The 20,162-nt window shown below is 36.3% G+C and overlaps 1 protein-coding gene across 1 annotated transcript in view; it reads left to right on the plus strand.

Moving 5' to 3' along the window:
* The window catches only part of LOC108782956 (uncharacterized), a 131,381-nt gene extending 111,771 nt beyond the window's left edge, over positions 1-19,610 (plus strand). Inside the window, exons 4-6 of the mRNA XM_018551356.1 lie at positions 16,073-16,254; positions 17,176-17,304; positions 18,054-19,610. Of these exons, the coding sequence (XP_018406858.1) occupies positions 16,073-16,254; positions 17,176-17,304; positions 18,054-18,198 (456 nt within the window). The 3' untranslated portion in view covers positions 18,199-19,610. The remainder of the gene's footprint in view (positions 1-16,072; positions 16,255-17,175; positions 17,305-18,053) is intronic.
* Positions 19,611-20,162: the final 552 nt, after the last annotated feature.

Below are 20,162 nucleotides of genomic sequence, written 5' to 3' on the forward strand. Positions count from 1 at the left end.
CTCACCCGAAATATTTTGAAAAATAAACGTTTTAGAGAAAAATGTTTCAAACAAAAGTTTTTCAGGACAAAGGGGGCAATCATTGTACATTATTGGTTCTGACCTCGAGGTCAATTTTCAAGGTTATTTGAAGGTGACATTGATTTTTTTAAATGGAAAGTCCTATTTTTGATACCGGATTCGGATAGAGCGGGAAATTTTACGTCCGAAATGGTAGTTTACAATTTGCTGAAGTGACCTTCAGAAGGTCAAATGTTGAATCGTCCGGAAGGTGTTTTCTTTTAACTTTGGATTCATGGACAAACAAATACTTGAGTAGGATTTGGTGCCCAACTTTTACCATTTTGACCTTGAGGACAATTTTCAAGGTTATTCGTAGGTCAAAGCGATTTCTTTTTTTAACTGGAAAACCTTACTTTCGTCGCAAACCTCACTGTGTCTTAGAATTGTTTTAAATACTTGAGTAGGCTTTGGTACCGAAGAACTGTTACCATTTTGACCTTGAGGACAATTTTTAAGGTCAATACGAATACCAATCCGGGATGAAAGGCGTTTAATTCGAAAAGTCTGAATACCGCTGGCGTTAGCGTAATCCAACATGCACCCCGCAGAGGTCGCACAGTCGGATTTGCATATCTTCGGGGTGCTTTGATCAGGTGGTTCCCCTTGCCGTCACCTGCTTGCGAGTTCGCGCGCGTGCGTGTCTGTGTGTGCGTGCGCGTGCGTGCGTGCGTGCGTGCGTGCGTGTGTGTGGGTGTGTATCTGAGGTGTTGTTTAAAGTAAGTGTTCAATTCCATTTATCTCAATACATTTATTAATGCGATTATGGAATGACGCTCTCATTCTTTGAAGAACATCGGGAGTAATCTCTTGGCATGCCTGTCGTATTCTTATTTTCATGTCCTCTGCTGTTGTTGGCTCTGTTGCATATACTTTTTCCTTCCTATGGCCCCATAGGAAGAAATCCAAGAGTGTCAGATCTGGGGATCGTGGCGGCCAAACTTGAATTGGACTTCCAAGGCCAATCCACTTGTTTGGGAATTGCTCATTTAAGTAAGCTCTTACATTCTTACATTTCACAGATCACGGAATGTAAGAGCTTACTTAAATGAGCAATTCCCAAACAAGTGGGTTGGCCTTGGAAGTCCAATTCAAGTTTGGCCGCCACGATCCCCAGATCTGACACTCTTGGATTTCTTCCTATGGGGCCATAGGAAGGAAAAAGTATATGCAACAGAGCCAACAACAGCAGAGGACATGAAAATAAGAATACGACAGGCATGCCAAGAGATTACTCCCGATGTTCTTCAAAGAGTGAGAGCGTCATTCCATAATCGCATTAATAAATGTATTGAGGTAAATGGAAGAGCATTTGAACACTTACTTTAGACAACACCTTAGATACACACCCACACACGCACACACACGCACGCACGCACGCGCAACATGCAAATCCGACTGTGCGACCTCCGCGGGGTGCATGTTGGATTACGCTAACGCCAGCGGTATTCAGACTTTTCGAATTAAACGCCTTTCATCCCTGATTGGTATTCGTATTGACCTTAAAAATTGTCCTCAAGGTCAAAATGGTAACAAGGTCTTCGGTACCAAGGCCTACTCAAGTATTTGAAACAATTCTAAAATAAAAGACACAGTGAGATTTGCGACGAAAGTAAGGTTTTCTAGTTAAAAAAAGAGATCGCTTTAACCTACGAATGACCTTGAAAATTGTCCTCAAGGTCAAAATGGTAAAAGTTGGGCACCAAATCCTACTCAAGTATTTGTTTGTCCATGAATCCAAAGTTAAAAGAAAACACCTTCCGGACGATTCAACATTTGACCTTCTGAAGGTCACTTCAGCAAATTGTAGACTACCATTTCGGACGTAAAATTTCCCGCTCTATCCGAATCCGGTATCAAAAATAGGACTTTCCATTTAAAAAAATCAATGTCACCTTCAAATAACCTTGAAAATTGACCTCGAGGTCAGAACCAATAATGTACAATGATTGCCCCCTTTGTCCTGAAAAACTTTTGTTTGAAACATTTTTCTCTAAAACGTTTATTTTTCAAAATATTTCGGGTGAGGGATTAAAATGGGACATCCTGATATATATAGACTTTTTTTTAAACTAAAAAATAAAAAGAGCGGACCGCTATAAAAGAAGGAACCTGCTTAAGAGCACTAACGGTCGGCTTACCTCAGTACTTACAAAAAAGAATATAGAGTCTTAAGATCCAAGAATCATATTAGTGACATTTTCAGGAATAACAATCGGTCTATTATCAAAGCGAGCAAAAGTGCGGGACGAACCCGACCAACCAGCCGCACGTTTAATAAGGTCCAGAGATATCCCTTTTTTATCTGCTAACGAAGTTGCCACATGCCGCGTGCTATGCGATAGAAGAGAATATATTAGTGTCTATGCCGCAATCCGCCAGACTTAACTTTATCCATCGACTTATTGTCTGATGACCTACTGGTTTATGCTGTCGAACGAATGAAATAAAAAATGAATCCTTCGAGATGACACGTAGTTGATCGGTCGCTAATAAATAATGTCTCACTAAATCATAAACGCAAGTATTCTCATTATCTACGAAGGGCGAGAAAGAAAAGAAAGGTTGTGGTCGTCCGGGCGTAGAAGTCTTAATACGATCCGGGAATCGTATGATAAACTTATACGTGAGGGTAATCTGGGACATACAAAAGGATGCTATTGTTTATACTCGCTGTCCCATCGCTAGCGCCCTCAGGAGCACTAGTTTCTTTGAAAGAACTTCCAAGGAGAGCGTGTCATGCGGATATAAAGTCGAGAGCTTAGCTATGACTGAAGTAGGATCCCATACATACTCGTAACGAGGGCGAAACGGTTTCAGAGCTCCTGCTTCCTTACCAAACCGCTTTATTATTGGATGGGTGCCAATCTCACTTACCGAAATAAGGAAGATTGCTGAACGGGCATTATTGATAGATGAATAAGAATTGAATCCTTCCCATTCTTTCGCCAATAATTCTGATAGCTGAGAAGGGCTATGAGAGAAGATGGGAATCCCCGAAGAAAGACAGAATGTCCACCATACTCGTAACGGTTTAGTATATTGGTTACGATCGAAGCTAGTGATATTTCTATTGCTCTTGTTGGTACTCTGCGATTAGCAAGCGCTAGCCTGATCAGTTCCCGGCCGCCGTGGACAGTGACTTCCATGCTAGACGACATTTCCTGAAAGGAGATGAGAATAAGTCTTTTGAGGGCGCATGACTGGGTCTTGAGTTAGCATACGTGAAAATAGAGGTAATCAAGCCTGAGAAGGCCACCATGGAATTACAATCACTCCCTGTGCTTTATCATTTAAGATCTTTCTAAGTACGCGAGGTAAGAGGATAAATGGTGGGAAAGCAAAAAATTTTAACTCCTTCCAAGAAATCGTAAACGCATCTACTACCCTCGCACCTGGGTTCAGAAGCCAAGATGCATAAAACGGGCATTTCGCGTTAATGATAAATGCAAATAAATCAATTTCGAAAGGACCAAAATCGGTTGAGATAAAGGAAAAGGCTTTTCACGAAAGAGACCACTCTGTGTTTTCGCTTACCGATCGAGATTCTCGATCTGCTAAATAGTTATCAATTGAAGCAATATATGATGCAAAGATATAAATATTATGTTCTTCACACCAAAACCAAATTTGTCTCGCCATTTCCGAAATATGGGAATACTGGACGGAACCAAACCGATTAATATATGCTAACGCTGTCGTATTGTCGATTCTAAGCAAAATCTCTCAATCGCGTGATTTCGCAGAAAAGCAAAGTAGGCCCTAATAAGCGGCCTTCAAATATAAAAAATTTATGTGATTATTCCTCTCGGTTTCCGACCACCATCCTCCGAGAAGATCTCCAGAACTGGAACTCCCGAGCGATAAACATTACTCTGATGTGGGTCGGAGAACACTCTAAGCTACCACTGGAAGTCATTGCTGAGTCAGGAAGAATAATCATTTTGCTATTAAAATTTTGATTCGCCCTTGTGAGGGCCTTAAATTTTTCTTGCTCAACTTTTTTGCAGAAAACATCCCGTATTGCCCCACCGGGCAGACGTAAATCAAAGAGCCGATGATTTTTGCAAAATCTCGAATACGGCCTTTCTGTTGCCTTGAAAAGGAATTCAACATTTTACGTAGATTAGCGTCTCTTTGGTAAGGAATTGCTAAAGCTTGTGATCTCGAATAAAAAATAAAGCCAAGGTATTCGCACCTTTGCGTAGGTATTAATTGAGACTTTTTGTCATTAATAAGAAAACCCAAGGATAACAACAAATGCCGAGATCTAGATAGATTTTGCAAGCTATCCTCGTTAAAAGATCTAAGAAAGAGGAAATCGTCGAGGTATGCCATCGAACATAGGCCTTCGTTCCGCAATCTCGCCAATATAGGTCGTACTATTTTGGAGGATATGTAATGTGCTGTGTATAGGCCGAAAGGCAATGCCGTAAACTCGTACGTAATCTGACGCCATTGGTCTGAGAAAACGACGATACTCGTGCGCTATTGGTACTAGAAGGTATGCATCCTCCAGGTCTAGCGTCATCATCCACGCGTCCTGCGTCAATAGCTGGACATCTATCAATCTTTTAATTGGAAATGCTGTGGAGAGAGGAAAGAATTTAAGTCTTTAAGATTTAAAAGATAAAGCGCTTGCCTCCCGAAGTTTTATCTATCACAGAAAAAAGGAAGATAAGAATTGATCTCCAAAAGGAGAGGCCCGAATTACTGCTCCTTTGTTAAGCAGACGCTCAATTTCTTTATCCCAGGCTTTTGCCATGGAGTTAGAAAATACCTGCTCAGCCAGATAGGCTCGGGCGGAGGGAGTGGATGCGAATGGTATTTGATACCCTCTAATGGCTTCCAGATCCTCAGGATCCTGTGTAAGTTCTTCTCACTGAGGAGTAAAGAAAGATAGCCTTCCCGCAGATCTTACTTTGTTCAACGGCGCGCTCGAAAGCGGGAACGAGACCTATGGTGCGATCGTTGGCTCGTCTTGCCTGTTGTCCCTGCTTGCCAAGCCCTGGTTCGTGACCGTTGAGCAGAGACCTTGGAGTTTTCCGACTGCTGAGCCATATTCTTCCTAGCTGGTCGCCGCTGTATCAACGGTGAGCAACTTTAGGAAGAGTCGCCATAGCTGGGATAGACTTTGCCAACTCTCTGGCGATTTTTTCCAAGGCTTGGACTGATTTGACTTCCTCTGTAAACTTTGAGCCGAATAACCAATCGTCGACTTCAGATTGGCCAGCTGCTGATTTACCTACGAAGGCCAGGCATGGTTTGATAAACGCCTGTTTTGCTAGAGACAATCTATAATGATGGTCAGACAGTAAATGTAACTATCTGTTAAATGTAACCGTCTGCCAATTTCGAAAAAGCTTCTCTCTCCTGTAAAGAAAACTTTCTATTGACCTTCAACAGATCCGAGATGCTCGTGCCAAGAGCGTTAAGACAGGCTCCTACTTGAATTTGGGCCTTAGCCTGATACTCGTCACGCTTGACTACACTCTGGCGCTTCGAAAATGTTGAAATAATTTCCCTGTTCAATTTAGGGGGCTCTAAGGCTAAGAGTTCTCGTTTAAGCTCTTGCTTAACTAAGAGTGCTAAACGTACCTTCTCTTGTAAGCCTGAGCGGACCTCGGCCTTGGATGTCGACAGATAACAGGATCCCAGTAGCCCTATTCTGTAACTCTTAACGACAACGTCGATATCGTTACAGTGTCGTTGCGCAGATATTTCATACGATAAAAAAGCTGCGCAACAACACTGTAACTATATCGACACTGTCGTTAAGAGTTACAGAATAGGGCCTCAGGCGTTTGTATTCGGTAATGCTTGTTCACTTCCGAACAGCTCATCAATTGCGAATCGGTGAACCCGACTTGATCAGGCACTGGGAGAAGGAACGTGCAAGGTAAGTGCAAGGTCAGATTACGCAGTCGGTTATGTTCCTTCTGTGCCTACGCGAAGGAACATACCTGGTTCGCCGCCCCGGTTCTTTATATGAATCATCTGCTCATCTGCCTGCACTGTATCTTCCGGAGGGATCGAATCTGTGTTGATCTTCTCCGGAGAGAGGTTAACGTCACCTGACTGCGCCGAGTCTTGACTGGAGATGGCCGAAAACGATGACCTTCATGTCGTCCGATCCTTCATAAATACGAGGATTTCGCGTAAAGCTGAGGCTATTTCTTGTCGCGAGGCTGGGCCCGTCGCTTGTCTCGGACAAACTAACCTCCAAAGAGTTTCCACTCTCACCTGAAAACCGCGCCCGCTTGCTAGACTTATGATGCGAGCTACTTCTATGCTTGTGTTTAGGCATCTCACTGACAACACAAGATGCGAAAAAACCGTACACAAAACTAATAAATAAATATGAAAGAATAACGAACTGTTCGCCTTGCGCAACAGAAACACAATGAAGGATGATGGCGCGGGAGCGGGGAGACATGAAGACCGCGCGCGCCATCTTTTGAGTTTCTAAAACTTTTGGCTAATGCGTGATGCAGAGACACCACTACATATTCCATCCGGACGAGACTGCAGGGTATAATTACAATTATGCTTCTATAAATTTCGTATTCTTCATCTTGTGCAATATTGCGAGTCAAATTTACGTGTAAGTGTGACCGTAGAACAAAAGAGAATTACTATCAAGTCCATAAAAGTTTAATTGTATCTAAATATGTTAGTGTACCTTATAGTTGTATATGTAAAATTTTCTTTAATCAGTTGATAAAAAAAAGAGAGAGAGAAGCAAGTACACAGATGATTATCCACATCGTGGTGGCATACATTAGTTTGTATTCTTAGAAACAAATTTACAAAACCGCGAAACATTTGATTCCGACGACTTCAGATAATGTAATGTCAAGCAGGAAAATACTGAGGAAGAAAAATTGGTAAGAGGGGAGAGGGAGACAAAAGGAAGATATTAGGAAGGGGAAAGAGAATGTATGATGTTAGAATGCATTTCTGACAATAAATCTGTCATTTAATCATTTTGTTTTTATTTCTTAATATGCACCATTTCAGATTAATCTCTTATTGTATGAAGACTGTATCCCATTTAAAGTTGTGATTTTTCTCAATTGTGGTTAAAAATCTCTGATGGAGATTTTGAACCTTTATTAATATCTGAAACATGCTCATGCAATCTTGTCTTGTCTTTTAGTTTGGCCAACATAACTAACATCACAATTGTCACACGAAATTTTGGAAATCATATTTTGATTATGAGTATGTTCTAGTTTTAACATAATATATTATGTAAAAAATATAATTATAAGATAAAATTATAAAATAACTAATAATTATAATAATTATACAATTACAGTGGTGTGCAAAAGTTTTCGGCCAACATTTTGTACTCTAATCTCTAATTTATAATAAAAAGAATAATAAAATTGTAATTATTATCATAGGTGTTAGTATAAAATTTCAGTACCTACATACTTACAATTGATAATGATTAAAATTTTATCAAGTTTCTTTTATAAATTAGAAAATGTTTCATCGGAAACTTTTGCATACTACTATTTTATATATATATATATATATATATATATATATGTATATATAAAATTGAGTACACGGAAAAAATTTATATTAAGTTTTAATACAATTTTAAATTACATTTTCGGATGGTCCCTCACAACAATATTCCAACATAACTTTTACTATGGTAATACTAATTTTGTCACATAAATAAAGTACTTTTTATTAAATCCAGTGTTTATAAGCCATAGAAAGCAAACAAAATATTTGCTAGGTTATTTATATATTCTTTATCTTTACAATACTAACTTTTATTCAACAAAGTGTGATTTTGTAGTAAAAAATTTTTACTATAAAAAAGAATAAATATTACTTTACATTTTTTATTGTTAAAAACAAAAAATGGTTATAGCATTTAAACTTATAATTACACGATGGTCCGCAGCTTCTACTACATTATAGTAATTTTAAATATAAAAGAATCCAAAAAAATTCCTATATTAGGAGGCGAATGAGAGTGCCGCGTTGCTGTTGGTATGGTACGCCAATCAATAAACTTGGATATATTAAATCCCTTATTCAAAAATACATAAAATTTAGTACGTTTCGACTCTTTTTTGAGTCTTCCTCAGCTATACAAAATTTTTTTCAATTGAATAACGAAGTAAGTCACATCGAATTGACTGATTTGATGTTCTTATGTCTATGGAGTAAAATTACCAATAAATCAATGTACTCATTTAAATATAAAATTTTCTCCGTGTATATTAATATCCGGATATCATTAGCAACATAATATATCAAAGTAGCCACTAAAGCAGAAAGTGTGTCGACGAAAAATTATTTAGTCTGCACTTTTTAAAATATGTCATAACAATCCTTTGCGATACTTGAGATATCTGATAACTTTGTATATGAGACAGTCATATGATATGAGACGTCCATTGCTGTCGTCTGCTGGATGGACACTTTTATTATAATGATAAGTCTCTTCGACTAGCAAACGCAAACGGTGCTTAACGGGATTCGAGTCAACGTTCTCCCCGACAAGATTTACAGCGTATGAAGTAATAATATATCTTTGAAGGCAGTAGTGAAAAATATTATCTGTTGCGCAATATTATGGAAAGTGGCATAAGTAGCATAAGCATAACGTTCACGGTTTATTTTGCTCTCGTGATGCGACTATCCAGCTAATTTTGCACACCAAGCTCTTCTAACATTTGATGAAACCGTCGATTCGCGAAAAGGTCGCTCTCGAGTAAAGTGAGGTCTAGAAAGGTCTTGAAAGATTACACCTGTGAATGCGTCTTCCCATATCCTAACGCGCGTGTCTATGCGTGTCAGTGATATTTTAATCGATGAAATAGAAAAGAGGAGAGATAAATACCTTCTACAATCTCTAAAATATTTATCGTATTCTACATTTAATATTTTAATTATTTATGTATATATTCTCAAAATTAATTAATGTAGAGAATTTTAATAAGAAAAAAGTCAAAATTTGATTTTCAAATCAATCAAAGTTAGCGATTCGGATCACGTAGAATTTACAAGTCGACAAATAATAATAAATATTTATTACATTTCACGTTATTATATCTTTCATTAATAATAGATTAATAATATAATTCTATCAATAAATATGGATCAATAAGCTATAAAATATTAACAAAAAATTGGTAATTCTAATATTCAGGACTAAAAATATTATTTTAATATTTCATAGCCATTATTATTATTATTTTAATGGATTTATAGAATATTACACTCTACTTTGTATTTTACGATATTAACTTGAGATATAAATATATTCACACACTTTTTATGTGTATGTGTAATACAGTTTTCATAAATCCATTACTTTCAATTAAATATGTAATTTATCACTCACTAAAATGCAGCACCGGATATAAACTCCGCGTTAAATTGTAAAACACAAATATATCAAAATTACACCAATATTCCAAACAAATACTTCAACAAATAATTATAGTGCGCATAAAGTAATTACAAATTAATTCTGCAAATAATAAATAGAATAATAAATAATTATTTACCTTATGACTCCGCCGTTGCCTGATGCCTCCCAGGCCTTCTCCTCTCAGCTTCCATTGTTTCTATGCACACATTCAACACTCGCAAAAACACGACAGCGCGATATTTTACATTTCCGACATTATCTGCACTTTATATGTATTTTGATGTATTGTAACAATAAAGAAAAGTATAACACAAACACAAAAAGATAAAATTAAACAGAAAAATAAAGTAGACGATAAGAAAAATATACATATAACGAATTACAATCTTCGAGATATTTTATTGCAAATTAGCGGAAGTGACGAATTTTGAACAGCGAAAGGCATTTATTATATATATAATTGTTAAATTTTATCTTGATACTGTGTGATGCAAGTTGAATTAATAGATCGCACGATCGATCGTCCCAAAATACGCAATCTAAATTCACTACATCCGTAACATATTTTGAATGAATCTGGCAATATACACGTATAAATGCTCGATATATCACGGACTTCCGTTACTTAAATCATTCGAGCTTATGTGATTCGAGGTATTTTACCGCATGTCTTCGATTTAAAAGCTCTATTAGAACCAATGGAAATTCCGATACGTAATGCGAGACGTATTAAAGTCAAATTGTCAAAATAAATGTAAGCGTCGCCAGTAAATGGCAACTAAACTAATGATTTCTAAACGCCTATCGCTCTTTGATACTTCAGATAAATTGCGCAAGACGATAATTTCGGTAGAATTTAATACGTTTCGGTAGAATTTAATACGTTCATTATTAACCCTTCTGTCAATACATAGATACTTGTATCAAATTTTAAACAGTAAAACCTTTATTATGAAAAACTTTTGTATGAATTTTGTTATGACACCTCAAAAATCCTACCTTTCAAACAACAAAGAATAGTTTTGCATAGAGACTATTTTGTTATACATAAAGCATCAAATCATTAACAGTTTTCTAAGATATGTATTTGCAACAATAATATTAAATTGATTGTCAATTTAAATTGTGATATTACTACAGCTTCGGTTTAAGACTATGTTCCAAAATTAACAAATGATCGGTTAGCTTATATTGGAAATTTACAAAAAATATTATTAGACAAAAAGATTCGTCTTTATTATAATATTATATGTGTATATTTGTTTCACTTTAACTTATTGTTTTATTTCAGAGAATTCATCGATAAAGAACAGATAATATAAACTATGGAAACAATCAGAACCATACATTTTTTTTAAAACAGCAAAATAAATCGACGAAGAATTTGATGTTTGTAAAATTGCGACGCAAGCTCGATGTAATGTAACTCGATAAACGTACAGAAAAAAAAAACGAATCACGAACCACGAAATATTCGTCAGAGGGACGTGCCTTTGACGCGGTTCACCGATCTTCTGAGATCGACGTGCACGTGATTTCGTGCTGAGTTCTTGTGTTCATTCACGAACAAACGCCCGAAGCGAGATACGGCGAATGTTAATAAGGCGTCCGGTCAGCTGCTCCGAACCCGCGAGAGGGATAATCCTCGTGGAAATTAAATTCCGGAATTCCCGTGATCCACGGGAGAGAGACTCAGTGACCCTTCGAAGCTCTCTTGCAAATCGCTCATCTTTATAGCATTATGGAAATCGTCCATCCTTTGAAATGTTCCGCTTCCTACGCTCAATATTACAATTATACGGCGCGATCATCATACATAATACTGTGTGCGAAAGACTATGGTGTTAAAAAACGTAAAGTAAAATATGTTTCGCAGCAATCTCCTTTGAGTAGTCTTGTTTCTAAACTAATAATAAATATCATGTTGTCAGCGTATCGTGTAATTTTCATCGATCTTGTCGCGATTCGTTATTACAAATTACTTCGTGTCATTTCTAGAACTTAACGAACGTAAGTGAGGAATGATGGAATACTGTTCACGCTGCGAAACTCGCATAATCGCCATAGGCGACAAGTCCTTAAGCTGACTTTATACTATGGGCGTGGAGTCATATAAGCGCACTAGCTGCACCCCATAAACATACCTACGTTATTCCACGCTGTCGCTCCCAGACAAAAATTCTGAAACACGAGACCGACGGAATCTCGTGCCACGCTACTACCTCTCTACTGACTAGATGCATCCCTTAGGAAATGTATTCTCGTCCGATTATTGATGTTGAGTGCACGCAACAAGAGAAACATGAAACTGAAGATGAAACAAACGTTCAATCCGATTAAGGAACAAACAATAATACAAATGTTAATAATTTTTTGATTGTATTGAAACACGATATTTGTGATTTAAAAAAAAAAAATCACTAATAAACATTTTTTAAATACATTCACAGTAGTGAGACAGAAGTAAATTTAAAAAGTAATGCAAATTTGTTTGAGAGATATAACTACTGACAAAAGATAATCTCGAATATTTTCCGTGTAGAAAGCATAATAATAAATAATAGTAAGAATATCAAGCAATTCCGCAAGAGTGCGTTTCTCGTAGAGAATGTCTTACGTACAGCACTAAGACATGAAATTTATGACCACGATCCCTCTACCAGGCCATCCGTCAGAGACGATCGCGAATCTCAATCCTCATGAACTTGACGAAGCTCATCTCGGAGAAAGACGGAGAACGTCCCGTGGATGAAGCTCGTATTACATAGGGCCAGAGAGATCCATGCCATCCGTGCGTTTTATCAAGACAGAAGAAGTCTCGCACAATACTTGGGCGCAATTTGTCGTATACGGATTCATATCCCGTTTTACAAAGTCAATGGGGAATTTAGAATGGTCTCAGTAGAATATGTCAATATATCTTCAATCAAATAAATTCGATCTTTTCAATCAAACTAAATTCAATTTTCATTTGTGATGGAATTTTTTTACGGAACTTTAAGATACGATGAACACCAAAGTAACAATTGATCGACGGCTGACGTAGTTATTTGTGGAAATATATCGCCTCCGGCCTTTTTTCCGCCACCTTGAAAGACACCGCGAGAAACGATTGTCGCAATCCTGCCTTCTTAATGACATCGCGAGAAACGATTGTCGTAATTATGCCCTTGCACTACCCCACATAGCGAAAGGGCATTAATTGAGCGGCTCGTAATGTCGTGATTACGCGGGACTATGGAATCGAATAAATAAAATCTTAACTGTGATTGATTGTTCAACACCGTTGACCAGACACACAATCGTAATGTGTCGTTCCGCTCACTCATTGTCATCGATCTCCGTGATTGAGTATCATTAAGTATCATGACCTATTTAAAGGAATTTTATTTTAGTCGCGTTAATACACAGCCTATATAGAGATGTCTAGCGCAACAAGATTAATGTCTGCTTCTACCAATATAGATTAACTTTAATCTCAGTTTGAGTTATTCTTCATCTATTTCCAGCAATAAGAATTAGAAAAAAATGAAGATTAAATTGACAACCGAAATTGAAGTTATATTATAGTAGAAACAGGCATTAATCTTTAAATCCTATATGTGAAATTCATAAAAAATATAAAGATTGTCACAAGGTATTTTTTACGAAATAGAAGTTTGAAGATAACTTGAATCTGATCAAATGCTGTTCGAAGAAATAAAGAAAAAGACACACACACACACATATATATAATATATAGATATATGTATGTATAATAATTATAAGCTAATAAGATATAATTATAATAAGCTTGTGAATAGCAGTATTGATGTATCATCTTTTAGGACGTTTTAATTTGTACTTCATAATTATAAATTTCTAAATTTATATTTTTCACTCCAATAGAGGTTCTTATTATTGTATTTAGCTATATACAATAAACGCAAAGAAACTGAAAAATGCACCTGTTCTGCAGCGGGTCGCAGTGTACGCTTTAATTTTAAAACGCGTAGTACTATACATGGCCAATTTTTTTCATGTAATACACAGCGGATCCCGAGCTTTCACAATGTGCATCAATTAACCCGTTGCCAACGGAAATGCGGAAATAGTGTAATTACAAACGCGACATGTTACTTGCCATGTGACGTGTGTCGCAAAAAATTTCTCTTACAATTTTCTATTTTCTAACTTTCAATTAACCGCTTTCCATTAACCGAATTCTTATTCCTTCCGCTCGAACGAATTAACAATTTAACAAGAAGGTAGTAGATCGATCACCGACCTCGTCTATCTTTCCATGAAAGAGATAGTAAAGAGGACAATAATAGATGTCCATTAGGAGCTACGATAGAACTAAATTTATTTGTAAGATGTCTCCTAGAAAAGGTCAATAATATTTTAGGACAAGCAAGAAATTCCTAAATAAAATAAAAAAATTATAATTATCGTGTACATAATTTGTGTATAATGCTTGCATGAAAAAATTTGTTCAAGTATCCTAAAATTCAGTTAGATACAGATCTGAAAATATGTAATTTCGTTCGAAGCATCAAAATAATTTCGTAAGACATTCAAATTGGTTATCAGATTGTTAAAATTTTTTACAGCATTGACATAAACGCTTACAAGGGGACGCTCAAGCTAGTATATCACGGATTTGTTTGAAAAAAATTGAGGTGATACTTTGAGACAAAAAAATTTACACGTGTTTCGGCAATTTACTCCATAGAGCCCCGATTGGTCAAAAACAATTAAAAACCAAACAAATTTCTGCGCTAGTGATTGAAGTACCTTATTTCGTAAACGTAAAGCACATCACTGTATGGCTCGGTTGGTAGCTTAAACTATTTATATCTATTAAAACCTTATTACTCGTATAAAAAAGTGATATATACATTTTTTGTCTACAAAATTCTCAACCTTCCGAAAAAAATAACATGTTTCAATTTTTTCTAGTCGAAAACGCGTTTTTTTATATTAAAAAATGACTCGTATTTCGGATATATATTGAAATTAATTTTTATATTAAAAATAAGATAGGCCCAAGCTTATTATCGCACTTTATGTTTTCGAAAAGTTGAGAATTTTTTAGAAAAAAGTGTATAGATCACTTTTTTATACGAGTAATAGTTTTGTAAGTAAAAATGAATTGAAAAATTTCAAGCAAAACTGGCAATCACTAGCGCAGAAATTTGTTTGGTTTTTAATTTTTTTTGACCAATCGGGGCTCTATCGAGTAAAATGCCGAAACACGTGTAACTTTTTTTGTCTCAAAGTATCACCTCAATTTTTTTCAAACAAATCCGTGATATACTAGCTTGAGCGTCCCCTTGTTAGTGTTTTACATAGTTATTTTGATGGACCGACAAAATTATTTTTGAATCTTTATCTAACTAAATTTTTAGGTACTTTAGCAAAACTGTTCTTTCCGAAACAGAAACTGCTGCCGGGTGTTTGATGTCATATCGAGTGGTTGTGCGCCTATTTATATCGAACATCAATTTCACGTCAATTAGTGGGACAACGACCGATCGGATCGCGTCAGATGCGAGCGGAAATCGGTACGCGCGAGCAGTGATGCAGGGCAATTAGAACCCATTAAAAGCGGGCTAAATGCGGCCCGATGATACGGACAGCTTCTGTGCCGGCAGCGTGTCAGTCGGTAAAATGCCTAGTTGTACGGCAGAGAGCACAAAAGTGAGCTGGGTTAATTGAACCCAATTAGAACCGGGTCGGTCGTGTACGAGTCTAGTCTAGTTTTTAAGCATAATGTTATGCAGCCTCATAGTCTCGTTGCTCTCGTTAGCCCGGCGCGACGTCGTCGCTGTAATGAGAATGCTCATCCAATATGCCCAAAGATTCACTTGCACATTTACAATCGATACTAACGATTATCGGTTTCGGTGAAAATACGTAATATATAAAGTATCAAACTATCATAATTTTTTTCCGAAAAAAAACTCCTTAAAATATTGTAGTTTAAAGGAGTTTATCCTCATTTTAAAGCTTATTCTCATTCTCTTTTTAATCTGCCTACACAATTTGTAAATAATTACCAAAGAATCTTTTGAAAGAAATTATAAAGAATTATATATCTATCAAGGATTAAATGTACCTACCGAGTTTTCAATTCATATTTTTTCAAAAAAATTCTTGAAAAAGGATACTGAAAGCAAGAGAGGAAAGATATTAAATTCTTGAAAAAGAATACTGAAAGTAAGAGAGAAAGGGTATTCCCTTATAAAGAGCTTTATGCGAAAGGAAGGCCGACAATTCCGCGACACCATGTACAGCTTTAACAAAAAGACGAAGTTGGATTAGTTTCCTGTGTACCGTGTAACATTATTTACAAAATTGCTTACGCGTATCATCTACAGGCTTAACGCAACTATATTTACTCCTGGCTATATTGCGAAACCACCGTGTAACCATTTTCCGCACTGCGGCATAAGTAAATATTTAGCGAATAAACAACGGTATAGGAGAACCTACCGGCGAGTTTCTCGGACGTGCTTTTCAATTCTCGCGTATAATACGAGTACATCGTTTACCGATATTAATTATACGTATCGCGCGTGCATTCTAGCGTCCTCACAATGTTTATTCTTGATTTTATTGCAGACCACAAGCGTGGGTGGCACCAGCGTAGTGGAGAAGCTATCGTTCTACAATCACACGGAATGCGAATGCAGAGAGAGGTCTGAATATGATACGACAAACGAGAAACCCGCAGACCAGAGAGTCTACCGACATCAGTCCTCGTCGCCCCCTCAAAACATAAAAAAATCGCCAGCGAGAAAACCGTAAGTTTGCGAAAGGGCATATCTTTAATGCCCCGCAACGATAAAAAATAAAATATTGAAATTACTTTAACTTATCTATTTGTATTGTATTCGTACACATTAAATTTATAATATCAAAAAGATGTATCCAATTTGAGTTATTTTTAATCATTTCTATAGGTCGCCACTGCTTCAATATGTCATTAATTTAACTAAACAAAAAAAGTAAACAATTTGATTTAAAAAATGTATTAAATTTGACTCAAATTTATTATTTGTTAAGTGCGTACATTAATGTGAACGTTGCTTACATTGAAACTAACCATACAAGTATGTGTACTGTTAAATCTATAATGTCAAATAATACCTAATTTATTTTTAATCATAGATCGCAATTTTGCTCCTACTTAATATGTTCTTATAATTTAAAAATAGAGTTAAATAATTCAACTCACAAGAAAATGTATTATTCATATAAATTCAAAGCTTATTATCTGCGTACGTAATATGAATGTTGTTTTTGACATTAACACCAGAAATAGATTGATTTACATTTTAACATACATAGAAATTAAAAATAACAAAATGTTATTTTAACTTATAGAATTACTATTTCCACACAGCAGAAATATCCTACAGACTATATCCTACAGACATTACGATATCTTTAGGCTGTCCTGCGATACATTTCTGCTGTAGATTGCTTCTTTGGTATCTAACAGTGTTCATTGATGTACATTTTGACACACTTATAGAAGTTAAAATTAACAAAATATTATTCTAACTCAAAGAATTACCATTGGTCCTTCAATGTCTAACAGTGTGTAGCTTAACGTAATTGCATTTATAAACAGGAAAATGGTTCAGAAAGTTTCTCATTAGCCAATAGCTTACTAAACATTTAACTAATTAATCTTATAATTGTTAAAAAATTTACTTCAGATGTCGTTGCCCATCGGAATTCACACCGAGAATTACAGAAGGCGTTTGTCAATGTAACTGTTTCGAGAGCAACGAAAATTGTATAAAGACCAGACGTGGAAAGGGATACTTCTCCCTCGCGGACAGAATGTGAGTATGCCTACGCATTCTTTGCAACAATTTCACGACATACTTCGCCGCCGAAGTATTTCAGTGCGCGGGCACGAGCTTAAAAGTGCGACAGTAAAACATCACAGCACCTACATACTAATTACCGCGGCCTTTACAAGACAATATAATGCGAACTCCGTTTGTATGCTGTACCGTAAATTTCACCATAACCGCGCTTTGCATTGTGGGACTTTCAAGTCTAATTTAGTTCCATCTGTACGTTGTCAAACATTTACATGTAACGAATATATTTGCTAGTGACCTCGTTTTACTCCAAAAATATTGCTGAATAAAAACTCATTTCTCAATTAAAGACCAAGAATTTTTTTATACGTATGAAAAAGTACTTTGATATTCCTAGAACGATATTAACAAAAAATGTACACATGAAAAGAATGGTTTTGCTGATGTATCTAAATGCTGATGTTTAGCTAGATACACATCTCAAAATAATGTTGTTAGAACAGTTAGACCATCAAAATGATTATACAGAATGCTCAAGCTGGTTGCCAGAATATCAAAAATTTTTTGCGGCATTGCTGATTATGCTTGATGTAATTGTTTATGTACATGTATGCTTAATAATTATGTCCAATAAAATAATTTTTATCTGTATCTACGAGTAGTTACATTTTCGGACACTTCAGCAAAATCATTCTTTCTGAACAAGAACATTCCAATCGCTTCGATCTACGGTCGAGTATCATATCAAACTTTTTAACTCGTAGATGCATTCAGAACAACGAATGCGCGATGCCCAACTGCGAATTCGGCGAATACATAAAGTGGCAAGGCAAGTGTCCGCGAAAAAGGGACACTTTCGACGCGATGACAAGCTATCGTGCGAATCTGAGTCATCGATTCAGAAGTTAGATGGCAGCGAATAGCGAAGAGGACGAAGATGATTGCATTAAGATGCAATCCTAGTGCCAATGAAGATGGAGAGATAGCACACGACGAAGCGCACGAGAAACCGACGGTGCCATTTTCTTTCATTTTTTTTAAGTGCCTTCGTCAAAGAGACTCGCAACATGTAGAGACATGTATGCGTACGTTGTGTATAAAAATGTACGTCATCTCTATCGTTATCTCGGCACGCGTATGTATCATCGTCGCTTCTTTTTTTTCTTTCTTGCCGCGATCAACGAGGATACGAAGTGATAATGGTCGTCGATTTTCGGTACCGGTGATTATTTCGCGGAGAGAGTAAGATAGTATTTCGATGTTTAATTGATGAAGTATATAATTTTGTAGCGCTCGATGTTCACAACGGTTTTCCATCGCGAAAAAAAATAAGTTGATACAATTATTATGTAAGATTTCGAGTCGTTAAGATAAGAAAATAACATTCTATATAACTAAAGCGATTTCTCTAGAATAAGAACGATATATACATAAATTAACGACAGCACAAAAAATTACCAATAACGAAATGAAGTGCTTCTAGCAATAATTTTCGAGGAGGAAAGTGACTGCCTCTTGAGCAGAAATTTTGTCGGTGAGAGAAACTCGCCAAGGGAAATGGCGATCCGCCAAAATTATTCACGTAGATCTGAGAGGATGCGATAACGTCTCTTAAGTTAATGGTAACTTTATGCGATAAGCGGTACCTCGGGTATCATAGTTTACGCTGAGAAGAAAGACCTCGGACGCGAGCCTAGTCTGAGATCCTGTTTCTGTTCTGCACGAGAAAACTCTCGGTTCGTTAGATCACGTATGGACGACCGAATTTGTCGAGCCTGAAACCCTCCCAATGTCCCTTAAATTCCACTTCGTCAATTAGACTACATAAACCATAATTATATAATGATACTCCAATTATAATGTGCTTATTATAATAGCATTATACGAAATTTACACGATAGTGATACGCGACGAGTAGGAAATACCAAAGCACGCAAAAACACGCGTACGGAGTGGTCGCGCAGAATCGAAACAGATCGTTAATGTAGCCACATTTTGTATGTTACACGATTACAGAATATCTCTATTGTATTTAATCGAATATTGATGTACCCCACGTTCATTAATTTAATATTTAATCAACAGACAGAGAGAGAGAGAGAGAGAGAGAGAGAGAAAGAGAGAGAGAGAGAGAGAAGAGAGAACTGGCCCGACTGGCCTCTGTTCATGTACTTCTATGCAGATATTGTAACATGAAGGTAATGGCTGAGTTCAGCAGAGAAAACTGATTTTAGTGAGACTCAGTCATTTTTTAATATATGTAATTGATTTCTATCTTCAGATTCAACAAAAAACTAAAACCAAGAATTAATCATATTAAAGAATCACTGAGCACTCTGATTAATCAGTTTTCTCGGCTGAATGCGATCAATCCTATCCTAACGCTGCAAACAAGCAGCTACATGTTTGTAACTTTGTATTTTCTATGTTATTAATAAAACAGCAAAATCACAAAGAACTACGGTAGACCAATTGTATGCGTCCGAAATGTAAATGCGAACTTGGACGATGCGACTGTCTGCGAGAAAGTAGCCGTTGTATTGTTAATACCGCCACTTCTTTACTACGTGATTATAATATAATCTGAGAATATACAATATAATACTGTACGATTTTATTTTGTATTTTATCTTCCCTTTTCTATCTTCATTTCTCGAAAAATTGTCTCCTAACATAATATTTCTTAATGTATCTTTAATATATCTTCAAAGGATGTATTATATTAAAGATAAATTAATGTATCTTCAGTACGTTAATTTATTCTTAATTTATCTTAACGATTTACAAACTCCTAAAAATGTTATTTACGAAATAAATTATCGCGTTATTTCTTTTTTTTTTATTTATGAACGCAACTCTTTATTCCACACTTA

The sequence above is a fragment of the Cyphomyrmex costatus genome, unplaced genomic scaffold, assembly GCF_001594065.2.
Source record: "Cyphomyrmex costatus isolate MS0001 unplaced genomic scaffold, Ccosl1.0 scaffold14, whole genome shotgun sequence".
NCBI classification, from domain to species: domain Eukaryota; kingdom Metazoa; phylum Arthropoda; class Insecta; order Hymenoptera; family Formicidae; genus Cyphomyrmex; species Cyphomyrmex costatus.